At 50.0% G+C, this 26,276-nt stretch overlaps 1 protein-coding gene across 9 annotated transcripts in view; it reads left to right on the plus strand.

The window, feature by feature from the left end:
- The window catches only part of LOC144169219 (uncharacterized), a 118,488-nt gene that overhangs the window by 67,008 nt on the left and 25,204 nt on the right, over positions 1-26,276 (plus strand). For 6 of the 9 annotated variants that reach the window (XM_077698265.1, XM_077698269.1, XM_077698271.1 and 3 more), the window contains 13 exons: positions 536-700; positions 1,215-1,394; positions 2,567-2,779; positions 4,679-4,729; positions 5,855-6,087; positions 7,004-7,123; positions 8,207-8,392; positions 9,877-10,092; positions 11,377-11,784; positions 14,607-14,810; positions 16,574-16,717; positions 21,751-21,885; positions 24,300-24,344. In XM_077698265.1, the coding sequence (XP_077554391.1) occupies positions 536-700; positions 1,215-1,394; positions 2,567-2,779; positions 4,679-4,729; positions 5,855-6,087; positions 7,004-7,123; positions 8,207-8,392; positions 9,877-10,092; positions 11,377-11,784; positions 14,607-14,810; positions 16,574-16,717; positions 21,751-21,885; positions 24,300-24,344 (2,300 nt within the window). The remainder of the gene's footprint in view (positions 1-535; positions 701-1,214; positions 1,395-2,566; positions 2,780-4,678; positions 4,730-5,854; positions 6,088-7,003; positions 7,124-8,206; positions 8,393-9,876; positions 10,093-11,376; positions 11,785-14,606; positions 14,811-16,573; positions 16,718-21,750; positions 21,886-24,299; positions 24,345-26,276) is intronic. The other 3 variants (XM_077698267.1, XM_077698272.1, XM_077698268.1) reach the window with 3 other exon arrangements.

A 26,276-nucleotide genomic window follows, 5' to 3' on the forward strand; every position in this document is an offset into this window, starting at 1 on the left:
TTGACTGTAAGCACTCACTTGAGGTGTAGATTTCGCTATGTATGTCTTTATAGCAAACTGTTTCAGCCAGATTCATCTAGCAAAGTTTCTCTTTGGCAGGACACTTCAAAGTCTGTTCTGGGGGCACTCACATTGTCAGATGCACTGACAGACTCACCAGCCACTCTTATGTGCAATGTTGAGAGTGCAATCGTAGCAGTTCCCTTCTCCTATTAAAATAATCTTGCTGGCCCCATCCTTCGCAAACACTGGTGCTCCAGAGCATAGGTCAATTGCCTATGAGGCCGGGCAATGATCAGTCATGAAGAGAAGAGCATTTTGATCTTGTCTGGGATTTGGGAGAAAATATTTCCAATTCTGGCTGCCGCAGTTCATTTTTTGATAACAGAGTGGGCTGCTGCGTGCTTGATATACTACCAGTGCACATCCTGCTGCCGTTACGCCGCTTGAGCACAGCGGCCAGTGTGAAGAAGTGATTCAAGTGTCCTAGCTCGTAGCCTGCCCCTGCTCATTCCCTCCCCGTCCCTGTGTGCAGGCCTGAGCTGCCAGACGCAGGGCTCGAAGGAGGACTTTGGCGAGGGCTTCCTGTCGGAGCTGTGCGAGGATGGGCCCGACCTTACCCCGCGCACCTGGGACATGTTTGCCTCCGCTATCGGCATGCAGGACACCACCGAGATGGAGGGCGAGGACGTCGTGCTCGGTCAGTCATTCCGTCTGGCGTGCACGTGTCTGAGGGGTAGGGGACGAAGCTTCAGTGAAAGGCAAACTTTGGGCCCAGCACATGGTACTGAGACTGAGCACCTCCTCAGTTTTCTTGCAAGCACCCTTGGCCAGTGTTGGGGTTTGCAGGGTGCTAGGGTGGAGCCTGGTGTGCTGAGGGGACCTGCCTTTTGTTTTAGCCACACTTTCGGCCCATGGACTGAGTGGTTAAGGAAACGGGGGCAGCATTCATTCTATTTCGAGAGCACATTGTAGTGGAGGGGGGAAAGCTTTCTCAAGTTCTGGAGCAACAAGCTGATTAGAAGCTGATTTGTGCATTTCTTTTGACAGCATTGGCAGTGCACGCCCAAGGCCACTAATGCTTAATGTCGTGCGCATATGATCGAACATTGGCCCTGGGAGAAGACGCCCATGAGGGGCACTCGTGGCGTGGTGTTCAATCGATGCCGTGGCTGCCAGCACCCCAAGCAAGCGGGGGTGACATAATAACGCAGGGGCGAGCCGCCGCCTGCGCACGGCCGTGGACCGGGTGCTTCGGCTGCTGGGCGAGGTGTGCGAGCACCGGGGAGAGGACTTCCGGGGCCTGGTGCAGCGCAACCGGGACCTCTGCCAGGAGCTGCGCCAGGAGAGCCAGCTGCACAACCAGCTCGCCCTCGACCTCCTGCACACACAGGGTGGGTGGGGGGCCTTGTTGCGGTGTACAGCTGTCGTGACCATTGTTATTCAGTGTTCACACCTTAGACTCGTGGTCGGAGCACTGCCCCCAATGCATGTCTTGATTGTACTTAAAGGAGTAGTGTAACGAAAATTTTATGTTACACTTTTATTGCTTTTATCGATGCTTAATGGTCTGGCGAACCTGAAATACCACTTTAAATACTTCAGTGCACGATAATTAATTACATTGAACGGCCTGAAAATCGTTTGTTTCATATTCCCACGCTTTCATCCTGACAGGCGCATATGACAGAATCCCGGCATGACCTCACCACTTTGTGCGGCCATCAAAACACTGCGGAGGCCGGTGCGGTCCTTATTTCGACCGCGTCGCCGCCGTAGCTGAACGGCTGAGCTGCCTGAAGGTGCTAGGCTTACTATTGCGGTGGAAATTCGATGACCGCTTTCAATGAAAGTCTTGATGGCGACTTCTATTGCGATTCCGGGCTATATTATCGCTTCCTTTCCCGTGTGTGGAACTTTATTTTTGCCAACAGTGCCTTTTTGGGCAGCAGTTATGTCTGTAGCTCTGGCTATGTGCACCCGTTTGTGAATGCACCGGTGCCCGCTCACCGCTCGCGGGGTCGCGTGCGTGAAGTGACGTCACAAGTTTTTGACAAGCCTGTCCGCGTCGCTTCTTTTGGCCACCACGGGGTGATGTCATGCTGATGCCCATTTGCTGAGTGCCGCTCTGCATGCTGTTCCGTCGGCGCAATAAAGGAGATCCAATTAAAGTATGTTCATGGCGCCGCAGGCTGCTCCTATTTCAGCCAGGGTATTCTTTTGAGTAAAGGAAGCGAACTGTGCAATAATATTAATGCCGAAAATTGGTGTCAGTACTTTTTTAGGAAGAAGCATGAAATGTTTGGCCGTGTGGCTGTTGCAGTGCCTTTGAAATTGTCCCGAAACACGTCGGTGCAGTGTCAGTGTGAGGGCACATTATGTGAGGTGAAGGGTCCTCTCCATGTGGTAAGGCAGCCCTCACACCCAAAAGCCCCCTTGTTGGAAAAATGTGGTGGTTTGTGTGGGCAGGTAGCACAGGGCCCGCCCTCAGTGCAATGCGCAGCTTGCCAAGTTGACAGATGCCAGTGAATGGAGGAGGAGGAGTTGAGGAAACCTTTTCCACCAGAGCGTGTGCGTGCCCTGGAGGCGGACAAGCAGCGGCTGGAGGACGCGCTGTCCCATCTGGAGGAGCAGCGGTTGGAGCTCCAACGGGAGCTGCGCAGTGCCCGCTCGCGCGCCCAGCGCCTGGAGGACGCCCGGGAGTCGCTCGGGGAGCAGCAGCAGCTGCTGGAGGAGCAGCGCCGCATGCTGCGCGAGGGCCTGCACGAGCCACAGATCCGTGAGTGCGAGGACACACCCCACCTGCTCCTCCTCTCACCTTTGCCCACTGTTGTTGCCCGCTAAGAGCAAGACAGAAGGGGAAACGTCGCTTCCTAGGGCGTCCAGATAACGTCACGGGCAATGGGCTGAAGGGGCTATGAAGACAAAACGCAAGTTTGGTTCACTTGGCTTGGCCCGATAACAACGATACCAGTTTCACCACAAGCTTCAAACAAACAATGGAGGTATCAACAAAAGTAACGGAAGCAGCGACGACTCTTCAGCTACTTTTTGCAACTTTTCGGAAGTCGCAGAATCTTGTATGTGTGATTGGAAGCCACGGGTCTAAGACACCAGCAAGAAATATGACTGGGCGGTTGTAGTGGGCCCTCTAGTTCCATTTGATTGCATCACTCGAACGCTGACGTGCAGTTTACACACCTACAACTATGTTTTTAGTGATGGCCCATATGACGTCACTCCTGCCCATATTTGTCACTGTAGCGCAAAATTTGAGTTTATCAATATTTTTTGTCTTCTTGTTTAAAGGGACCCTGCAACACTTACCATCGACTACTCGGAATGTATTTTGGGGTAAAGTCTATTGTCCCAGCGAGCTCCTCCCGCAAGAATTATGAAAATCCATTCGCTATCACCGAAACTACGCGCGATTAGAAATCGCGCATAATTGTTCCCTCTCAACTTGACCACGGACAATGTGACGAAAGCTGCGCACTCTCTCCCAGAGAGGGGGAGGCTCATGGCATTCCCATCAACGGCCTTCAATATATCACATGTTGGGGAGCTTTCTCCTTTTATCCACAACGTGAAGGGGTATATTTCCGATATGGTGCCACAAAAGAGCAGGCATGGCTGCCTGCTTGCGAGCGTGCGCTCAGGCTGGTAGGGCATTATTGTAGCCATTAACGTTTGTTGTCGAGTAGTCTCGTTGAAAGGGGAGTATTCAGTTCCTCACTCAAACTGCACGTGCACTCAAAACACAAAAGAAACACCAAAACTACACGTACAGGTTCAGGCATAGAAGAGGTTGGTACACAGCGCTGATGACGGCGGGTCATCGCAGGAAATGCGAGAAATAAGACGCGAAGCTGACCAGCGACAGCCGATAGGACAGCCATGGCCCGAATGACGTTGTTTAGGCCATGCCAGGGGTGCATAACGAGGAGAATTGAAGAGAGCGCGGTTGGTTTTTCCGCGTCTTTCACGGCGATTTGCGCGCTTACCGCTTCACGTGCACGTGCAAGATTTGGCTCGGGTGTTCCCGGCAGTGTAATCTAAACGTCGCGCAGGTTTACTTGCACTGCACAAAGAGTGTTGCAGGGTCCCTTCATGGGTGAGTGAGTTACAAAAAGCTAGTTATTTCAAATTCAACAAACTTGTGTTTTGTCTTCGTGCCTCCCTTTGAGGATTGTGCCTCACCCAGCTCTGAAAGGGCCAAACTTGGTGACGTAGTAAAAGTTGACTGCCATCGTATTTTACTCTGTTATGAAATGCCAAAATTGTGTTGGCTGCGCAGGCAGTGTGAGTCAAAAGTGAGTAAGCTGGCTCCGCATCCTTTTCCTTTCCTTTTGGTATTTTGCAATACAGCGGAACCTCATTAAACCGAGACAGAGTCTAGAATAGTGCATACCAAAGAATAGTACTGCTTATTCAGCGCAACTTTTTAGTCATAAACTACTGCTTAAGCAAAAGTAGACCAGTGAAATTTCAATTCATGATAGCTGTTGTCTGGAGAGCACTACCACAAAAAAAGGACAAAAGTGGAATTGTTGCACCTCTGCACAGTTTTCCTATTTTTTGCATCTTTTGAGACATTCATTTTCTATTTTGTCTTCTTTTCTTTTCTTTCTTCTCCTCTCTCTTTCTCTGTCCTTTTCTCTCTGCATCCTCTCTAAAGCACCATGCTCAACCTGTCCTTCTGAGCAAGCACCGACTGAGGCGTCTGAAGGTTGGTGCCGATTGGCTGCACGTGGCGCTGTGCTCTGTTTTTGTTCTGGCAGTTTTCTGCATTCCTAACTTTAAAACACGGTGGTGCATGGTGTGTTTTTGGGTTTCACTAACGTTTGCTCCTTTGTTTGCCTGCACTTTGTACGTTTTGCACTGACTGGCCTGATGTGTTTGGACCCGTCGTTTCGAACCGGCACTTGAAGGTGCACCATGGGGTTGTCACGGAAACCACTAACCCGTGCATGGTGTGGGACAGTGCCTCGCTGTTTTGCATGCATGAAAGTGGAGCCCTGAGGCAGTGGCCTAATCTTGAGATAAAATCAGTAAAGCCAGGTGTTTCTTTTTTTTTTTTTTTTTTTTTTTTTTTTTTTTTTTTTTTTTTTTTTTTTTCCCGGCCCCAGAACATGCATGCAAGAGAGCATTTTGGCAGCATGCTGGCACCGGGGCTTCGCAGTGCAGCTGAGAGGTAGTAGTAAGCCATTTTTTGACGTTGTGAAGGAGGAACAACCCACCACCACCTTCTAGGGTGAAAATCTCGGTTCTTGCCCTTGTTGTGGATAGCTAAAAAAGCAGAAAAATGGAGACCGCAGTAGAATGTCGTACACATGTAATGTAATCTTAGTAGGTCAGTTATTGGTATAATCTTTGTTCTTTCCAGGGCTTTGAATGCAGTAATTGCCAGTAACACTAAGATAGAAGCATGTATTTGTAACTGATACTAGTACTTGCGCCACAGCAAGACGCGTTTCCTTTGTCCTGGGAAATGTTAATTTCTGTGTGATGCTCCATTGACTTATGTGCAGAAATGCAGCTCATGAAGTACAGCACTGCACAGTGAGTTGCTCAAGCCCAGAAAGAAGGGGCCCACTGTAGCACAGCTGCTTTACTTGAGGCGGGCAGTCTGCTGCGCATACCCAGCGCTTGACAGTCCCCGCATCCATTAGGCGCCTCTTTTCGAGGGGTCTGTGCCGTAGCGGCTGACTAGTGTCTGTGGCTTTGTCCATCCGTGCAGCTCCGTGTAAATGTGCTCTGCCTCTGCTCTTCCACCCCTCCCCCTCTCTCCCTCCTCTCCTCTCTCTTGGTCGCTGTGGCGGTGTGCGCGCGCGTGCGACACGACAACTAACAGGGCTCCTGGAGGAGCACGAGCGTCTGCGGGAAGAGAAGCGGCGCCTGCAGCTGAGCCAGGACCAGGAGCGGGACGCCCTGTCGAGCAGGCTGGCCGAGCTGGAGGCGGCCCTCGAGGAGGCCTCGGCACAGCGCGAGGAGCTCCTGGAGGGCCGGCGCCTCGAGGTGGCTGACCTGCATGCACAGATCGACGCCATGGACAAGCAGCTGCTCTCCCACAAAAAGTTCATCGAGGTGGGTGTGCACCTGTACCTGCTCCCTTTTATACGCGCGGGCTGTCTCCCCTGTCGCCCGTTAGGGTTGCACGTTTTTCAGTGAGGATCCTAAACTCTGATACGTGAGACCGACTAACTCTTTTGTTTCACTCGCTCAGCCCTAACTTCTCTCACACCCCACACCTCCCTCTCTTCCCTCAGTCCCGATGATGATAATGATTGTGTCATCGCATGGAGCCCTTTCTCAGCCCTTGGCACCAAAGAAACTGCTAGAGAAACATACTTGCCACTGGCAATGTGCCAGCCCTCTGGCTCATGCCGCGATGGGATTTTTCTTTCTTTTTTACTTTTGATTAATATTACACTGGCTGCGCTATTCGTCTTGTTGTCAAATGCCTTTGGCTACGCATCTATGCATCCGCCGCGGCCTCAGTACTTTTTTAATATAGCCGTTGGGCTTGCAGAGCTCAAAAATGCAGCAGAGGAACTTCCTCTGAAGGCTAAAACCTTCTCCCACAGTAGTTTTACTGCACAAGCTCCCACTCTTTTATTTTTGTCACAGAACAGGATCTGCACATAGCCATAGGTATGCTGCAAAGTCGAGCCCCTAGCCTCGACTTTCTTTTGTACAAGATTTGTACCTTTTCGGGGTGTTCACCTGAAACCAAGCATGCACTGAGCCACAATGGCACACGTCGCCTAGTAAGTGTTGGCTAACACCAGAGGGTGCAAAAATGCCAAGCCAAGGTTTCACCTTTTTTTTGTTGATACCATTTGGACTTTCTCAAGCACTGCCCATTCCATCGAAAATGAGGTTCTGCAAACACGGTTTCCCTCCTACTGTGGCCACCTGGCATGCGCAGTGCCTAGTGGATGTCAATTGTGGTTGATATGCGTGATCATGAGACTGGACACTCCTCCATGCTCTATCACAGGAGCAGACCCACGAGCGGGAGCAGGAGCGGGAGGACTTTGCCCACGAGCTCGCCAAGATGCAGGAGGCGCTGAAGGACAAGGAGAAGATCCAGAACTGCGAGCAGCGCCTCTCCAAGGAGGTGGGTGCGCCTTGTGCAGAATGCCCTTTGCCAAGAGTATCCCACACAGTTTAAGCAGCTAGGCATCTCTCGAAAAATTTCTCTGCTTACTCAGTCAGTCCTGCTTGAACATAGACTCACACAGTGCCTCCCATAGTTATCAGTGGTTGTGCACCTGCTTCCCTTTCACGGAGCTTCAGTATTTCTACAGAAATACCGTATTTACTCGAATCTAACACACCCTCGATTGTAACGCACACCTGGTTTTTGCTGTATGAAAAAGAAAAAAAATGCTATGTCCTCGATTGTAACGCGCACTAGACTTTCATACTAGACTTTCATTATTTATTACAGAAATGCAACTTTTTCTCACTTGGAACAAGCAAGGTTTATTCCAAAGGTGGCACGAAATGAAACGTGCCGGTTATTGCTGGCAAGACGGTCACCACGACGACGGTCCGGGGCAGCACCGCCCCGGCAGCTCGAGCGTTAACGGGTCTCTGAGCTGCTCACTGCCGCTGCACATACTTCGCCAGCGGGTCCTCTATTTGGGGATATCGCCCCCTCTTTAGTCCGCTGAACCCTTTCCGCGTTGCCTTGCTTGCAAAAATTTTCTCTTTCGATTTGTGCCAGTCCCGCACGCAAGTCTCTGAAACACTAAACGCACGTGATGCAGCCTGATTTCTATCACTTTCCGCTCACAAGATTACTTTCTTCTTAAACGCAGCATCGTGGTGAACCCGCCGTGTCTTCGCAGTGGGGAATTCCATGGCGGAAAGAACAGAGGAACGCAAAAAAAGACTATGCAGACAACAAAGGCAAACGTGCCGACTACGAAGCACTGGCTACGCGTTCACTAGTCAAGCAGCCATCTTGAAATGTCGATGTCGATATGGTGCCACAGTTTTAAGCCATACTCGATTGTAACGCGCATGTGATTTTGGGACCTATTTTTCCGAAAAAAAAGTTGCGCGTTAGATTCGAGTAAATACGGTATGCAGTGCTCGGAGTGCTGAATAGCAAATGATTTACGTGCATCCTGTAAGGGGTAAGTCGTCCGTGAGTGAGTTTAGAGGCAGCCCTGTGCTCTCCTCTTCCCCCCAGATTGAGTCCCTGGAGCAGCAGCTGCGCATGCGCGTGGAGGACTGTGGAGTGGTCCAGCGCAAGCGGGAGCAGCTGGAGGCCGAAGTCCGATCCCGGGACGACAAGATACAGGACCTGCGCGACATCATCCGAGACCTGGAGGCCGATGTGAATGACAAGTCGCGCTCCGTCAGCGAGCTCACCCTGGTACGGATGCTACTTGGGATGTGGCTGTGCCCTCGTCTTTGGCATTGAAAGAACAAAACATAAGGCTTCCTCCCTGCCTGTTTTAATCAAGTATGGTAATTGGTAGAAGTCGGCTTGATTTTGGGGGTTCCTTTGCCTTCCTTTCCTTTGCAAGTATCTGTACAGAAGCACACAAAGCGGTTTATTCATCAATTTGAGCCATGATTAAAGGTGTGCGTAAATAAATTGTTAGCCTACAAATTGAATAAAATATTTTCAGGTACAAATATCTTTGATATGCATGGGGAGAAAGAAGGTGGAGCCTTACACGTGTGTGTGTGTATTTTCTAATGCTCGACAAGAAAAATGCAGCAAATAAATTATGAATGAAAGATTAGACATAGTGGCGAATCAGGTGTACAAAAACATGCTAGGCAGTTTAGGGAATAAATCTGAGCTCCCCAGCATGTTTTGAATTCACAGAATATATTCGACCAGCTTTACCCTCCTTTCATCTAATGCTAGGCATGCTGTTGCAGGTACAGCCAAAAGGCAACAACGCTCAGACACTCACTTGCAGCACCACGGGCAACATCACGTGCCAATGTTTGATTTTTGCGTTTTTTGTGTAGGTGGTGTCCCACTTGGTTTTTTGTTTAGACTTTTCTCAGAGCTGCGGTGTTGTGCAGAAAAGCCAACTTCAAAATCGTTCGTGTGGCAAAGCCAGCCTTTATTCTTCGACATGTGATTTTTGAGCAGGAAAAAAAAAAAACAAAGAAATACTTTGCAGCATTAAGAAAAATAAAATGCTTCGAAAGGTAGGAGTGCTCTTCAAATTGGATAGCAAATGCAGTTCACAAAGTGCCTAAAGTTCTGAATATCTACTCGCCTCTAGCTATACTATGCATGTGTTCAGCATTTCTGTTTCTAAGCAAGTTTTGTAACCAATGTTTTCAGTAAGGTTACTGAGTGCCATGGCCATTTTGTCAGTAAAAATTACGAAAGATCGAACTAGTCCTCTCGTCCAGTGTAAAATATGCTTTTCTTCCTCTTTTCTAGTGTGTGGAATTCTCTTCTCATTGTACTTCGGTGCATTTTAAACCCTAGAATCATTCAATCTCTTCTCAGCACTTCTTAATTCTCAGTAGTCTTAATTCATCAGTAACCTGGTGGTAACCTTGCGGTAATCAATGGTGACCCGCTGAAAAGCTATTATCGACAGGAGCGAGGGGAAGGGGAGTGAACTGTGTGGGGGGATGGGTAAACGGTACTGCCTGTGGGAGCAGGCTGAAGTGGGCGAGGAAGAACGGCAGAAGATGTGCAGATATGACGATACGGAGAAGTGAAATATAAGAGGCTAATTCCAGTGCCTATTATAGCTCAAAGCAAACTGGTGTAAGTATCAAGCGTACGTGTGTGCTTCGTGTGGAGGGACTGACTTGCATCAGTTCTTGCGTCAGAAGTGCGTGCGCTCCCCGGTAACAACCAGTGCCCGTCTCGTGCAGCGGCTGTCGGGCCTGGAGGCGGCCCTGTCGGAGGCCCGCGCGGGCGAGCAGGAGGCCCTGCAGGAGCTGGAGAAGACGAGAGGGGGCGCCCAGCGGGGCCAGTCGGCCGTCCTGGAGGAGCGGCTGCGGCGGCTCCAGGAGCAGCTGGAGGCCCGCACCCAGGAGTTGGACAAGATGGCCCAGATGGGCTCCCTGCTCCAGGAGTTCCGCGCTCAGGTGCGGGCGGGTTGGAGGCGCTGTTTCCCCTCCTCCTCATCCTCCTCGTCATGCACCATCTCGCACGGTCTTCTGAACAAGCGCCGTGTTGAGCAGGGCGGTGGAGTTCTGTCGTGGCCTGCCTGCTCTGGGCTTGTTGGTTCACGCTGAAAGTGTAGATGGGCTAGGAAGGAACGCAGGCGACTGGACATTGGGCTGCATCAGTTGGAATGTGGGGCTACCCTGGCCGTGTTGGTTGTAGACACTGCCCTCCTCTGCTGCTGAAGATGATGCCACAGGCTGTGTTTTGATCAGGGCACTTGCGCTATTCTGGAGATGAAATGCAGCAACTGTGAACATATCAATGCGTGTTAAAGCTTTGTCTGGGTGGCTACGAGTTGGTCCAGAGATGTCCTCTCGCAGTGGCTGCCTGCCTGTGAGTGCTTGTGTGGGGCTGCCTTCTGTTGTCACTACCGAAGGCACTGTGTACACAGTGGTGAGAGTTAGAAATTGAGCAAGAACGAGAGGGAGACGGGCCAAATGGTAACGGCTGAGTTCGTGCCTTGTCTGGCTTTATTGGGTTTGTCTGAATTTTGTGCTTTGTGCATTTCAAGAAGCCCCTGATGATAAAGTGCACAAAGCCACGTTATCCCATTAAGTAATATGAAGTAGTTTTAGGTAGGGAAATGTCCCACTTTAGCAGACCTGAATGAAGCAAAGGCATCAGTGTTCATTGCAAAGTTCTGCCGAACCAAGAAGGTCTTCTCCTGTGCTCAAGCTCACTAGCCAAATTCTTGGCCAACTGGCCGCGGTGGTGCAGTGGCTAAGCCATTGTGCTGCTGAGCCCACAAACGCGGGTTTTATCCTGTCCCTGGTGGCCGACACGACTAGAGCAGATGCAACTGTGTGTTGAGAGTTGGGCGCACGTTAAAGATTTCCAGGTGGTCAAAATTGGTGTGGATCCTTCCACTCCGGCACACCTCATAGCCGAGATGTAACTTTGGCAAGTTAAACCCCAAAAATTCAGTTCAAATTCTAGTCCACAGAAAGCGCATTTTTATTGTAAGAAACGTGCACATCTGCACAATTGCTTCATGCATGTTGGCTAAATGCTGTCTAAGGTAAAACATAGTCGCCCCCTCCCTGCAACCCTCAGCTGTGCAAACGTTTCCCTGGTGTGTTACAAGAAATTCGGGTTGACTTTACAAATGCATTTTTGAGTACTGTTGCCCGAATTCAAATCCCCAATTCTCACGGCCTACTAATCATGGACTGTCGTTCCTGCCCGCCATCTCCCGGGACAAGGTGCGCTCGCTGGAGGAGAAGGTGGAGAGCCGCATCCGCCAGGTGCAGGACGCCCACGGGGCCCTGCGCCAACTGGTGCAGTCGCTGAGTCCCCCGGCGGGAGGGGGCTCCGCCTCCGCATCCCCCTCCGCCTCCCGGGAGGCGGTCCTCCCCGCCTCGGGGGCGGCCAGCAGCGAGGACTCCTGCTCCTCGTCCTCGAGCCACTCCCTGTCGGTGGTGGCCGCCGGGAGAGGGCGCCCCCTGTCGGCGGACGACATCCGGGACGCCCTCTCGCCCAGCGCCCTGCAGTGGGAGGAGCTCCGGGGCCTGGAGGAGAAGGTGGACGCCCTGGTGGCCGCGGTCGGGGACACCTTCCAGGAGAACGTCCAGCTGCGCAGGGCCCTGAAAACAGCACGCAGGGACAAGGAGGTAGGGGTCCTTGTCCGCCTACCCAAAGGTCATGCAAGCTGATTAGCTGTGGCCACGGAGCAAGAACAAGATAGGAGGTGAAACGAGGCTTCCTAGCACGGCCAGATTATGTCACAAGCGCTCGTCATATCTTACGCTAGCAGCATCTGCTGCGGTTGAAGAAGCTGTGCGGCCGCCACTTTCGGCATTGCACTTCGCAGCCACAGAATGAATTGCAGCCGCAATCATTTCACCCATCAGGTGCCGCTACCCTCTCCTTCGCCGTCGCAGCTACGAAGCTTGGCAGTCCGTCTTGTTTCTCATTGTGACATTATCCGGTTGCTCGCCCACGCTTGCCGCAATGGGCCGTTTTGCCTCCTATATATTGGCACAATTGTTTGCGACTGAAACAGAGAAAGGGCAGAGAGTGCAATGCAGAACAGTGCAGCGCTGGGTAAGTGCATCTAGCAGCTCACATCTTCATCGAGAGACAGAAAGTACCGTACATCCTGGTGTAGGGTGCATTTCAGGGCTATGGGGCCAATCGATGGCGAAAAAAAAATTTAATAATAAAGTGCCATCCGATGCCAAGTACTCTCTGTGTAGTGCATTTGGCAAAAAAATCATTTAGTGCAAGGAAATAGTGGAACACCCATAATGTCCCACTCGAGAACTCCAGCACCCGTTCAAAAATCATGCTCAAAGGCTTATCATCACACCTATGTGGGAATTCGGGCTGTTGTCTGATTAACATGCAAATTAGTGGCATGTGTTGTATCGCGTTGCTTTTCCAATTTCTTGTTGTTGCATTTTTATTAACGAGCTGGTGTGGACGACACCAAATGGTCAAAGGTTGTAATGGTCACGATTCACAATGTGTTGCTTGATCTTTGGAAAACGTGAACAGAGCGGAAACATAGGGCCATGCACTTTTTGGAAGGTGGTGAGGCATGAGCTGCTGACCAATCTGCAGCCTTTTCCCCTTGACACCATTCAGCATTGCAATGCGCGGTTTAAAAGTTTTCTGTTTTTTTTTTTTTTTTCTTTTATGCCACAAATTTTTTTGCTAAATGCCAGCCTGAGCTTTTTTAAAACAAAAAGAGAAAAAGGTCCGAGCAGTTGTGCCTTTTTTTTTTTTTTTTTTTTCATAGTGGCATGGTGGTGCTCTCAGCTGGCCACCCTTAGCAACGCCCCTAGCAACCGTTTGTTGTCCGTTCTGTTTGGCCAGCACTGGGGATGACCTTATTGTGAGCTTTTGTTTTTTGTGTTTTCATGCGACTTGGTGTCTGCCTGGCTGTGTACTTGGCTTGACTATGCCTTTTATATCAATTGTGAAGCAGCCTCTTTTCCTTTATTCCCAGCTGTCTGCAAGCAAGCAAGCTGCATTTCATAAAGCATGTTTTTTTTTTTCCAGCCACACTTTCCTAATCATAAATTGTGAGTGGGCTTTTAGTGTGGAGATCAAGGAGAAGAGAAGAAAAAAAGCTCAAAGTTGTAATGATCAGTGTTCAGGGCACATTCTTTGCGTAATGCTTGCTGATATGGTACATGCTAAAATTATTCTGCTTCACTGTCCATGGGCTGTCATTGTGAAAAGAGGCATTGCGGTGTGCCAAAATTTAGCAACTGCTTCACTACAATTTTAAGCGTGCATTTCTGTTCAATCACATCCCTACGATTGGCTAATGGGATAGCTCAACAAGTTTACAACAATCAGGTGTGTTCCTCAGTTGCTATCATTGAAAAGGGCTGCTGCACTGGCTTGCGTTGCTTTGGCTATAGAACCAGCGCGTGTCAGGCTTGAGTTGTCATGCGGGGGAAGCAGGCGTGATCCTAATTGAGGTATGAGGACTGGATCCATCCCAAGGGCTGCATAATAAGAACCTTCTTAATCCCTTCACAGAGCTTGATTAATTTGTACCACCCACCTTCTTCCCTCATGCGACCTCAAGCCATCCCTTCTAATGAACGTTCTTCGATTTTACAAAAGTGACCTGACTAAATCGTAAATATGCATCTTATAGACCTCCTACAAAAGCCTTAGACTAAACAAAACATGGCCGGAAAAAAGAGCGTTGGAAGTATGAATGAAAAAATAGTGAAAATGAGCAAACCGTGTTGTGCCCTGCATTTCGACGGAAATGCGTAACTGGTGGAAGTAACACATGTTATCGTCATAACAAACAGTGTAAGTGGAGGTAATTTGTCACAGAATTTTGAAAAACTAAATATAATGAGAGAAATACAAACAACAGAATTTTTACAGAAACGATCTGACAAATTCAAAAATATGCGCCTGACGTGTGTCTTCCAAAAAATGAAGACTAAACTAAAAAAGGTGCGGAGAAGAATGTTGGAAATACGAATAAAAAGTAGCAAAAATGGGCCAACCCTGCACTATGCCTTTCAGCTGCGGAAAAAAACAAAATTGGAAAAGCAAAGGCACTTAACCACTGTAGTGCTATAAATTTACATCATTGGTGAAAAGAAACAAAAGGAAATTACCAACAATAAAATAACCCAATGTCCTTGGCTGCTCATACACAAATCTAGCTGTAAAGAAGAACTCCTACTCTACAGAAGTGGCATAGAATGCTATACATTAGGAGACAATTCTCTGAATTTGTTTCCTTTTTTTCTTTGGTATGGACTGATGCTGGTGTCACAAGCTAAGCATGCAAATGGGGTGGCATTTAGGTAAATCGAATCGTGCGCCATTAAGGTCGGCCGCTGCTCTGCACCCACCTTTCTGTGCTGTGACCATGCCAGTGAATGGGTGGAGAAAGGATGTCGGGGAAGAAGAGGGCCCCCTGCCAATGGAAAGTGCCCTGCTGTTGTCACAGGAGCTGGAGCGGGAGAAGCGAGCCCTGCAGGAGCTGAGCCAGCAGCAGCTGCTGCAGGTGTCGGCGCTCAAGGCGCACGTGGAGGACGCCCGGCTGGGCCTGGCCCCCGCGGGCACGGGCGGGGGACCCGTTGGGCAGCAGCTGCAGAAGCTGCGCCACGACCTGCTCAAGGAGAAGGAGGCCCGGGAGGAGGCCGAGCACCAGGTGGGGGGAGTGATGGGAAGGGCCACAGCACTGGGCGGCCGCTCTCTCTCTGTCTGTTGTCCCCCTCTCGTGCGCAGTAGCATAGCTGACTTGTCGCGGATCCCGGTAGTAGCAAAGTAGGGAGTGGGATGGAGATATTTTAACAGCGGAGCTGTTTAGGGGCTCGCAATATTCATTGAGGCCCAACACGCTGGGCCCCGCTGGGCCCCGCTGGGCCGACAGTTGGCGCCACCACCTCAACGGCTGTCCAGGCAAAGGTGAACCACTGGGCCAACATTGTCACCAGCACCTCGACAGCCGTCCAGGTGAAGGTACCCCACTGTGAGCTTCGAATACGTAAATACCGCGGCGAGTGGCATTGTGAGCGACGCCCTCCTTTACGGAAGGTGGCCACCAGCATGCCACTGTTTCAGCAAGTTTCACAGGTGCAGAACTGGCTTTAATTTTTTCAGCCACGCTTACCGTTTGAGCCATGTGGTTTGGGTTCACTTGGCCCAAAGAAACTTGGAAGGACCACATGAGTGTTGCTGACAAAACGAGCTTCAAGATTCATTGAATTCATCAAACAGTATGTTAATATGGACAGACACCAATGATTTGTGCACTCATTGTATATGAAAGCAACGTTTGGAGTGGTCCACGAGTTTAATTTCACTAAAGTATTCTTATTTCGACAAGTTGTTTGGTTTTTTGCAAAGGTATGAATTTCTGGTGATTTTTTGACGAAAGTGTGTGCTCTGCGGCGGATCTTTTGCACACCCCAGTGGCACACACAGCCAACAGCAATTGTGAGCATTTTTGGCAGCCAAGGACAATGTTCAGGCAAGGGACCACCACATGGCAAAGTCAGACTGCCGCTGTTGATTGGCAGAGAGCTGAACAGAGGTTTCGCTGGTATAGCATTCTGTAATTTCATTAACTGGTAAGAACAGGAGTTTTTAATTGTGGGTGTGGGCAAAAATTCTTACTTTTTGCAGTTTAGGCTGTTCTTTGTCTAATTTTAGCTTTCAGGAATTTAATTTTTCTTTTTTACTTTTTTTTTTACATTTATAACCATCGGGTTGGTCATTCTTAATTAACATTGATGGCTCAACCCAACCTCCTAATTATGATGAGGATTTCTTTAGTACAGAATTTTTTTAAAAAAACTGGAGTGGGCATTCTGGTCAGGGCAGTCTGGCAAGGGAAGGGATAATTAAAGAGCAGCAATTCTAACATTAAGCCTTTCCAAACTCCTCTCTAGTTTCCGTGAGGGTTATTTGCACCAGCTGATGTCCATTAAATTAATGAGTGCTAGCAAAGGTGGTGTGTTTCTTGCTGTAACTACGGCAACTTGACAAACTTCCCAATGTTGGCCAAGTGTGCTGCTCAGTAAGGTGTGTTGGCCAAAATTATCAACTTGCTTAGTTAAACTCCTTAGCAGCTGATAAATGGAGCTATTGGCATGCTACACAGCTGTAAGGCCACACAGTCCCGAGCACCTAAACACGTCAGGAGGAAATTACTTGTGACGGTAAATCGGTGAGTGCTGCTGATCGTGCTGCCCTGTATTACGAAGTGAAATCAAGCTGCTTTTGTTCACTGCACGCTTTGGCTTCCCCTTTTTTTGTTTGCGGTCTCTGGTTTGTGTTGCACTTATGCGCAGCCTCTTTTTGTTTCTCTTCCTCCCTGCCGCCCTGTCGGTGACTTGACCGCTCCCTCACCCTCCTGTCCTCCTCCTCGCTCCTCCTCGTCTCGGTGGTGGTGGCGGTGCGTGCGAGCAGCTCCAGCTGAGCACCGACAAGACGACGAGCCTGCTGGGCCAGCTGAGGGCGCAGCGGGAAGTGGTGGCCAGCCTGCGGGGCCAGCCCAGGCCGCTGCACCACGTGGGCACCCTCACGCGAGACCTCTCTCCCCCCCACGCACAGGTGGCTGCTCTGTCTGCATCTCCCCCCTCCTCCTCCTCCTCCGCACGCTTCACTCACTCACATTGCTTCGCTCATGCTGGAGCCACTACCACCTCGCTTTCACCCGCTCTCGTTGACTTTTATCACGTGGATTAAAGGGGCCCCGAAACAGGATGCGGCGAGGCCTCCGAATGCCTTGGGGCCAAAGAAGGACGTCATCACAGTAATTGTTCAGGGTAGTCAAAGTAGGCGGTGAAATAGCTTCCTCTGTTTCAATATTTCGTAGAGTTGTAAAATTTGGCTCGAGTGTTGTTTTTGACCTCATAATGTAAGGATCACACAGCTCCAACTGTAGGTTTCAGGGCCCCTTTAACCCTCATTGCTTGTTCGGTTAACTGGACATGCTCTCTTATGCTTTAGCGTGCAGTCTCCCCATAGCTGCCATTTCCCAAATGCCTAATCACACTGCACCGCTTGGGGACATGTCTGACCTTTGAATGGCTTAACAAGTACAGTGGAGCCCCGATAGTACGACGTTGAAGGGCCCGCGCGAATGCGTCGTATGAAGGGGGTGTCATGCGACCAGGGTACGGGTAAATGGCGGCCTAGTAGACGGTCTCACACAATAGGCAGGCTAAGAACTTATTTGAACTACTATGTTTTGCGCACTTTCGCGTAATTTGTAAACCTGCTGCTAAAATACCAAGTTTGAAAAAAAAGAAAAAAAAAAACTGTTTTGTGCTCCCCTCCACTCCACACTATCCTCCGTATTCTGAATCCCTCCTCCACTCAAAGTGCTTCCTCCACTCCATCGAGTGGAGGATAGGGCAACACTTCCACTCGAGGTCTCTACGCATTTCTTAAACGTGGTGACGCCGACCCTCCGAGGAAATCCTTCGTTTGGAGAGACCCTCGAGATCGCACTTTTGGAGGAGCAGCGAAAGGCATCTGGGGGCGAGGTTATTGCAAATTTTTTTTATTTAAGACATGAAAGTACGCTTAATAAATATAACTTTTTAATGTTTTTATTTTTGTTAAGTAATTATACCGGTATTTAAAGAAATAATAGTTTCTATGGTTGAGAGGAGCACGAAAATGACATGAACCAGGTGGACACAACTAGAAATAACTGTTTTCTGGTCTGGCCACACTGCACACACACTTCGGTAAGACGATAAATCTGTTTTGTTTTTGTGCACGCTGCTCCATGTCTCCACGTATCCCGTTGTGTCTCCTGTTCTTTCTGATCCTATCGATTACTATAAGTTTCAGGGCCCCCCTCCGTATGACAGCCAAGATAACGATATGTCAGCGGAAGGGCTGGAGGTATAGGGCGGTTTGCTTCCATGTGGGACGAGCGCATATCATAGACCGGAATTGCCGACACAGTGAGCGCCTAATTATTTGTTCTTTTTGGTTCACGCCACTATCGGCAGCTCAAAGCCGACATAATGTTCAAATTACAAAGAAGTGCGTGTGTAATTTTACAGGCACCACGGTGAACCCGGTAGAAATGTCCCCCTTCGACAGCACGCAAGCGCGAGGTAGCAGGCAAGCACAAAGCGACGGGCACTTGGAGAGGGGCGGAGCCTCGCAGCGCAGGCGGCTCGAAGAAAAAATTAAAAAAGAAAACTGGGCTTTGGAGCAGACAACACGCTCGCTCGTTGTGAGAGCGTTGTGAAAGGAAGAAACTTAGATGGAGCAGGCAAGGAAAACGGGTGTTGGTCACCACTGTGAGGTCTCGTATCTGTTTTCACGTTTGTCAGCTCAATGGGAGCTTCAAATTCACAGTCCGCCGGCCACCAAGACTTCTCGTGGTTTGCGCGTTGGCTTTCTGCTGCCGCGTGGAGCCATCCAAGGTTAACTCCCACCCCCCCAGTACCCGTTTGCTTGCTTGCATCTCTTCAGCAAGTGGTCTGGCCTGCGTACGGACCTTTGCACATTGAGCAGCATCAAACGGGGGTTAAGAATAAACAAACATCGGGACAAAGCGGCGAAGTGCGATAAAAGACGAGAAAAACGTCGGTTTATCCTCGGCAGGGTCCATCGTATGAAGCGGGCCACGTGCAGCTACCGTTTGTATCATTAGGGTTTTTAAAGGCCAACTGCACTCAAAATTTCGACCTCTTAAAAAATCGTATAGCCTGCTTCAAAAGAAAGTAACATGCAAAATACAACAGCTGAAATACGCGCTTGGACGCCGCAAGCGGCCAGCAAAAATCGGCGGTTTTGAAACTGAAACCCAAGAGAGCGCGGCCATTGCAGTGACGTTGCAGCCATCCAGCAAGCGGCCGGACGGTCACCAGCTTGGGAGAAAGTCTGTGCACAAGCTCTACGCGCGCACAAGGCTGCGAATGGGTGAAGCGTGCGCAGCAGAGCTCGACCGGTTCTCCAGCTGCGTGGTTGGCCAGAGGAAAAAGCCCCCATCCGCTGGAACGTCACAGGCGCGTCATGGCTGTTTACGCGATCCGCCGGCAGGTGCAGCGTGGTCTGCGGCGGAGCTTTTTAAGTGCGAATGCACTTTATAAGCGACCCCGAACCTTCCGCCGTCCGCATAGCAACAGCTGCGGGTGCGCGCGCTTTTCGTCTTCCTTAGCAACGGGGGGAGATGGGCGTGCGCTGCCTGGCCGCTGACATGGCACATACCCACGTGGGAGATTGGCCAGGAATAAGTGCGAATGCCCCGTTTCCCCCCAGGAATCCAGGATTCCAGTGTTTCTTAAAACAACTACGGACTAACAGCGTTTTGTCAAGCAGCAGGCCGGTCCCTAGCCAAACAAAATCCCTTTGAGACTTTCATCGGTCTTAGAACCATGTCGCTTAAAGGGACCCTGCAACACTTTCAATAAACGCTTTCACTCGTTTCTTTGCGTCTGAAAGCACCACGAAGGCTATAGTGATCTCCAGCACGGAGCTGCACTGCGTGATTTGCTCGTCGCAGCAGATACGCCTTCCGTTTCGGCTCTGTTTTAAGTGCGAATGCACTTTATAAGCGACCCTGAATCCGCCGTCCGCATTGCTCCTCCTCCTCTCCCCTAGCAACGGCGCGAGGAGCGGAGAGGAGCGTCTGTAGCAACGGCGCAGCGACGTCACACCCCACGTGACCCGCGCGCGCTCCGCCTCCCGCGCCGTGGCTGCGCGCGCCCGCGCCGGCTCCCGCACCGCTCCTCGCGCCGTGACGTCACACTCCCACGTGACCGCGCGCTGGCGCCTTTGCGTCTGCTCCCCCTCTCCTCGCGCCGTGACGTCACATGCTCTGCAGCTGGCGCGCCTCTCCCCCCGTTAGGTTTACACTCACCCTCGGCGCGCGCCTCTCCCCTCGCCTGACAGCTCCCCCTCGCCGGTACTGCGCCTCTCAAGGCGATGGCACAATTACTACGCCGTGTACTCTCGGCGCAAGAAATGCATTCGCACTTCCTCACGATTCCCTTCGGGGAGGTGGGGGCAATTTTTTTAAATGATTCTGACTGATTAACGAGGCGTTTCACGGGGCTACCACTCGTGTCCCAGCTGATTTTGGGGGTACTTACTACGAAAACAAATTTGGTCGAGGTGAAATTTGAGTGCACTTGGCCTTTAATGCATAGTTTCTATGGGGAGTTTGCTGGGATCTCAGTTATCCGTCATGAGAAGCGGGTCACCGTAAGACTGGAGGCATACCATCGGGGTTTCACTGTACTGCGCATATAGGGACATGCGAGGTATTGTGCAGTATTTCTAGTGGGGCTTGATTAAATGATAGGTGTGTCAGCAGGAGCGAAAAATCCCCCCTGTGACTTACCCAGCAAATGATCATCTCCCCAAAATATGTTTGCTTGCCTAACAAGGTTGTCGTTACAACTCAGGCACTTACAAGGTGCACTTAAAACTTGTAATTATTGATTTTGGCCTTCAAAGCAAATGCGAAGTGCATGATGATTTTCTACAAATAATTTCTAAGTGAATAATTTGAGTAGTTGCTAAACAAAGTAAGGAGAACTCAGCTGTTGAGCCCAAGAGTCAAACATGAACCCAAAAAGGGCGTGTGATAGTATAGTATAGTATAGATGGTATAGTATGCTTGTGTGGGAGTGTAGCTGAGACTGTAATTGTGTGCACATAAATTGTAATAGGGCAAAAAGGCCTCTAGTGCTCTAGGTTAAAGGGGAAAGATGCAGGGGAAAGAGGTAAAAAGAAGGTGAAGAATGTCGCTGTTGCGAGTTCCTGCCACTGGTTGCTGGAAGTAAATGTTGCCGTATGGTGTCCCTAGCTGAGGAGAAAATGGGCGCCGTGGAAGTGCAGGAGAGCTCCGCACTATGAAAGTGGGAAGCATGCGCATACTCACTTTCTGCGAGTGTGACCGTGAAGGAGGAGAGGAAAGGAAAGAACGTAAAATAACTCTCAAAGACGTGTCATCGTTTTGGTTTGGGCTTAAAAGGCTCGAAACACATCTTGTTTCGTGTGTTCCTTTGCGCTCATTAGGGTGCATGCAGTTGTGCGCCTTTGTGAACACTGCACTGTTTTTCTTGTCGCAGGCAGCTTGTGGTTGCGCTTAATGTGAATCTGAAATATTGAGCACAGGTCGACGCTGGACAGGTTGAAAGTGTGCCACGATGGCCCCTGTCCAATTCGTCAAAACAAGTGGTCATCGCCGATGTTTTTTTGTTAGCTGTTTCTATTCAGAGTAAATTTTGCCTTCGCTTGTGCTGACTTCCCGAGTCTTTCCGTAAACGTTTCCACATATTACAACTGCAGGTGTAACAAGCGAGTTTGTACTGACGATTAAGTTCATTGCAAGTTGGCTCAACTGTAGCTATAAGTTAGAAACTGAGCAAGTCGGTCTTGCATCGCATTGTCAGGGGACTGCACACAGCTTGGCACGTCACTGAACCTGCAGTGCACCGTCACCAAAACGGCTGTCGTGTGACAACGATCGAGCCTTGGAACAAAGCGAGGCTTTGTAGGTGGTAGTGAAAAAGAAACGAAAAGAAAGGCTGTGCTGCACTCAAGACCGGGAGTGGAGAGCAGGGAGCACTCACTCGTGCCCTTGCGGTGGTGGTGGTGCACCGCTGCAGCACAAGAAGCCCGTGTGCACGAGGGCCACCGCGACGGAGCTGAGCCTGCCGCAGCTCTTGGTGTTGGAGGCCGCTCAGCAGAAAGTGCGGGCACTGGAGCAGTCCGCCCAGTTGGAGGCAGCCTGCAGCGCTCAGGTGAGGGCAGGGGAAAGCGTGGGGAGAGGTAGAATCGCCACGTGTGGTGCCTCTGGTTAAAAGCATACAGAGCACAGCGTGACACTCATTCATCCAATCCGGGAATGTGAAAAGGGGCTGCTGGGTAATTTCTAGGAAGGTGGTCTTCACCCTGTGGTAACAGCCTTGCTAACGGGAGTGCCTGCATGAAAGGACAACCTGTTTGTGCACGAATGTGCCTTGTAGCCACTGTGGGCGCCGGCTCAAATGTGACGGGGTTGCAAAAGTTGAAGGTTTGGACTGGGATTGGACATACCGTATTTTCCGGTGTATAAGTCGCGTTTTCTTTCTGAAATTTTCGTTTGTGCATCTTATACATACACCGGTGTGACCTATATACGTTTTTTTTTTTTTTTCCCCCTGGAAAACTGTTATTTGGGGGGGGGGGGGGGTGCGACTTGTACAAAGGTGCGACTTATAAACCGGAAAATACGGCATCACTCTTCTTATTACAGGCCGGGCTGCTAAGCCCCTAACCTTTTTTGTTGCTGTTATTATCATTATTAACAGCCCGGCATGACATGCAAGGAGCCGGTCACAGTATGGTACTGTACCGCTTGTTGTGGCATCTTGAGAAAAAGCCATTTGTGAATTCAGCTTGGCTGCGTGTGTACAATCGAGCATCTTGTGTATGATCTGCTTGTGCATTGATTTTTCAAAGGACGACACATTGCAAGTGGCGAGTTCTTTAAGCATGGGTGCACTACCATAACGGAATAGCGAGGTTGCGCATTGCTGGCGTAGTTTGTGTTGCAGCACGTTGGCAGTGTACACTGGTTAAAGTAGGGGTTGGCTCTTTCTTTTTTTTCCGTTTCATTCAGTTTTTGGATTTGTTGGTGGAGCGTTCCCTTCATTCACAAAGTGTCTTTTTGATGGTACAAGGGAAAGATCTTCTGAAGCGACACTCTGCGAGAACCATCTTTCAGTTTCTCAAAACCGTTGCATAATGTCAGCGTGCCCTGTCTTGTCCTGATAGGTTCGTTTGAACTGAAACTGCTGTTGAGGGACTTGCTTTCCAGAATTGCCTTCATTGGATGCATCCAATGTCGCTTGTGCGTCTATTTTCCGGAGCCACCATAAGTGATAGCTCCTCTCCCTGTCCCCATAAAACAGGTAGCAGAGTGCTGCTCTCTCTTAGCTGGAATGCACATTTGCTACATTATATCAACTGGAAGTAGAGAAGTGAAGAAAAAAAAAAGGATTGGTGACCCCTATTGGTTGAAAATGAATAGGAATTTCCGGCACGAGGGCAGCAGGTGAGGAATTAGTCTGGAATTCGCGCTCCAGTGGTATTGCTAGCTGTAGTGGCAGCGTGCGTGGTCTGCCAAGGCATGCCGTGCTGTCCGCCAGAGCCTTCCCTCGTGCGTCTAAACAGAGCCCAGACCATGGGGGCAGGAAGCCAGCTGCCCAAAATAGCCCACCTTGCGCCATCCCCCCGGCCCGTGGCCGTTGCCCGTCGCATGGGCGGCTGCACTCGGGCTCCCCTTGTCGGTGGGGCCAGCACGTGGGCTTGTGCTGGGGGGAGAGTTACGGTCGGTGTGTGTTTGCCCGTGCGTGCACTGGACGGGGCTGCTGTAGGGGCAGTTTTCTAAGTGTAGACAAAGGCATGTTGCCTGACTGGCTGGGCAGCCTGCGACCTCGCCGGAGAAAGCCACGCCAAATGGTCAGCCACGGGACCACGTATACTTTTTCGGTCGTGGCCTTTCTTTTATTCTTTATGTCCTCGTTCTTTGCTCGTGTTTTCGTCGCTAGCTGATAAGAGGGGAGGAGGGTGGACTTCACAGGTTGAGGGGGGGGAAGCTGACCGCGTACATTCAGCTATCACACGTCAGCAGGTGATGTCGATCGTCTGGTCTTGCCCCAACACTCCACTATTATGCGAGGATTTTTTTTTTTTTTTTTTTTTTTTTACTCTGGCCTCTGTCTCTGTCTCTCTCTCTCTGACTCCCTGGCTGTGTTAAGGTCCCTTCTGACAAAAGAAAAAGGCAATGCCTGTAGTTGTCACTTTTGATCACATGTATATGAGCACAATTGTACATGCTCAAATGAAAACGGGTACCTGTATCAATTCCTGGTAGCGTGCACAAGAAGTGGAGTATTTATTTTCCCCTTGTTGCCTGTGTATCCATTTGCAACAGTATACACATCAGTGTGTGCCAGCAGTGATTGCAGATTGCATGGGGGCAGAGCAGCATCTGATGGCTTTTCGCAACTAGTGTAGCGTGTTCTCTAGGGGGCTGATGAGCATTTTAGGCTTTGCGATAAAGAAAAAGCCCTTTGCTAAAGTGTTTCTTGAAAAGTCGTAGCTTGGCGTGCACTGTGGCTGTAGTTCCCGACTGTGTGTCTTTTTCCTTTTGTGCACATTTTTGACAAAGGACCAGCCTGTAGACAAAACACCAAAGGCGGCCACGTTACCCAGGGTAAGAAAATGCCCTCCACACATGGGGGAGGCCACCACTGTGATGTTGTCGCCCTCACAGGTGCACTCTGGGCGATGTAACTGGTTCTCTTTGGTTCTGTGGTTCTATTTGGCTCTACGTGGTTCTTCTGCATTCACTGCTGTTGAGCTCCTGGGTCCTTTTGAGAGAGACGGGAAACGCATTTAGAATGATTTGTCCCGTCAGTTTTCACTTTCCTCTCTTTGAGACTTGACTTCACTGGGATCTTTTTTTTGCATGCACATGTCACACAAAAACAAATGTGCCCTCGTCAATCCTTTACGGCAAGGTCTTGCATGTTTTCTCTCTGCTTGTTCTGACAATTGGCTTCTCACATTGCTTAAAATACTATTGTATATGGTTGCACTTAGTGTCTACGAGCCTTTACAGACGCACAAACTGCATTTCATCCATCAAGACGTATAAGTAGGGGTGTGCGAATATTCGAAACTTCGAATATTCGATTCGAATTTTTTGGTATTCGATTCGATTCGAACGACACTTTTATTGTTCGAAATATTCGAACCACCCAAAACTAAAAAAAAAAAAAAAGAAATTCAGAGTGTGCCTGTATCGGTGTTTATTTACAGTGGACTCTCGATGATACAATTCCGGGGGTGCGAATTTCGGGATGATACGAATTTCTGAAAAGTCACGGCGAAATTGCATCGTTTGCAATGGGAAAAATTTCGGCTGTTACGAACGGACCTGTGCGGCCCGGCGGAAGATACGAAGGAGCCGGCGAGGCACCCGACTGCCGAACGAGCAAGTGACGGCTCTCGCTCCCCTGTTTGTCACTCTTTCTCCAGAAACGGCCGGGTTGTTGTTTTCTGCTCGCGAAAACGCTCTGTGCACGCCCAACGCGCTGACACCGCCGCGAAACCACCCCAACGCTGCGCGCGGCGCGGCCGGCGGCGTCAACATGGCGTCGGCACCAGCCGCGAAGTGGCGCGGGCGCTCGAGCGACCGCTTCTAACCGCTCTTTAAAATGCGGCTCAAGGGAGACACGAAGTTACTTGTGCGGTAAAGGAGCTGATAATGCATGCGAAAACGGTACTATAAAACATCATCCGCGCCGCTAGTGAAAGCGCCCATAAAATATTTGCCGGGGTGCTAAGCCTAACCATCTCCGGCGGAGCCAAGCCGGCTGTCTCGATCTCATCGCAAGTAGTCAGGCTCCTCCATTCTGCCGCGCGCGTCGTGCGTCATTTTCTGACCGAGGTAGGCGCTACCGCGGGCGCAAAATCGTCGATGTGGGCGTGAAAATACAGCGCTCGCAGAGCCGAGGCGAGCGAATCGCGTGCAAAAACGCACCATGCGGTTCACGCTTGGCTGTTGCGGCGTGTAGCGAGCTTGGGCACAGCGAGTGAGGAGACGAGCACGAAGCTTTACGCGCTCCAAAAAGGACTGCTTTGCGACACGGGGGTTAAAAAATGCAGAAAAAATCACGAATTTCTTCACGCGAAAGTAGGAAAAGAAATAAACGAAAACTTTTTTCAGCGCTAAATGTTTTGGTCTGTGTTGGTTCATACGAATTTCGGATGATACGAATATTTTTCGCAGTCCCGCGAGATTAGTATCATCAAGATTTTTACTGTATCAGCGCGCGGCAATGTGCACGGGCTCGGGCATGCCAGCCACTAGTGTCTCAAGTGAGCGGCTGTTTTCGATATCTGGTAAAGTGGTGACGAGCAGGAGGTTGTCACTGCTCCCCGAACATTTCGAGCAGTTAACCTTTCTCCATGTTAACATTTAAGTGAGTGCAGACCTTAACCTGCTGAGTGCAATGGTATTGTGTAATTCCTAATTTTACTTTGTGTGATTTGTTGTGCAATAAAGTTGCAGTTTTTGTGTCTCTAGATGGTGAAAACATTAATTTTACAAAAAACAATAAGTATTCGTATTCGAAAAATA

The sequence above is a fragment of the Haemaphysalis longicornis genome, unplaced genomic scaffold (assembly GCF_048455015.1).
Source record: "Haemaphysalis longicornis isolate Haplotype H1 unplaced genomic scaffold, Haemaphysalis longicornis Haplotype H1 scaffold_2, whole genome shotgun sequence".
Lineage (NCBI taxonomy): Eukaryota > Metazoa > Arthropoda > Arachnida > Ixodida > Ixodidae > Haemaphysalis > Haemaphysalis longicornis.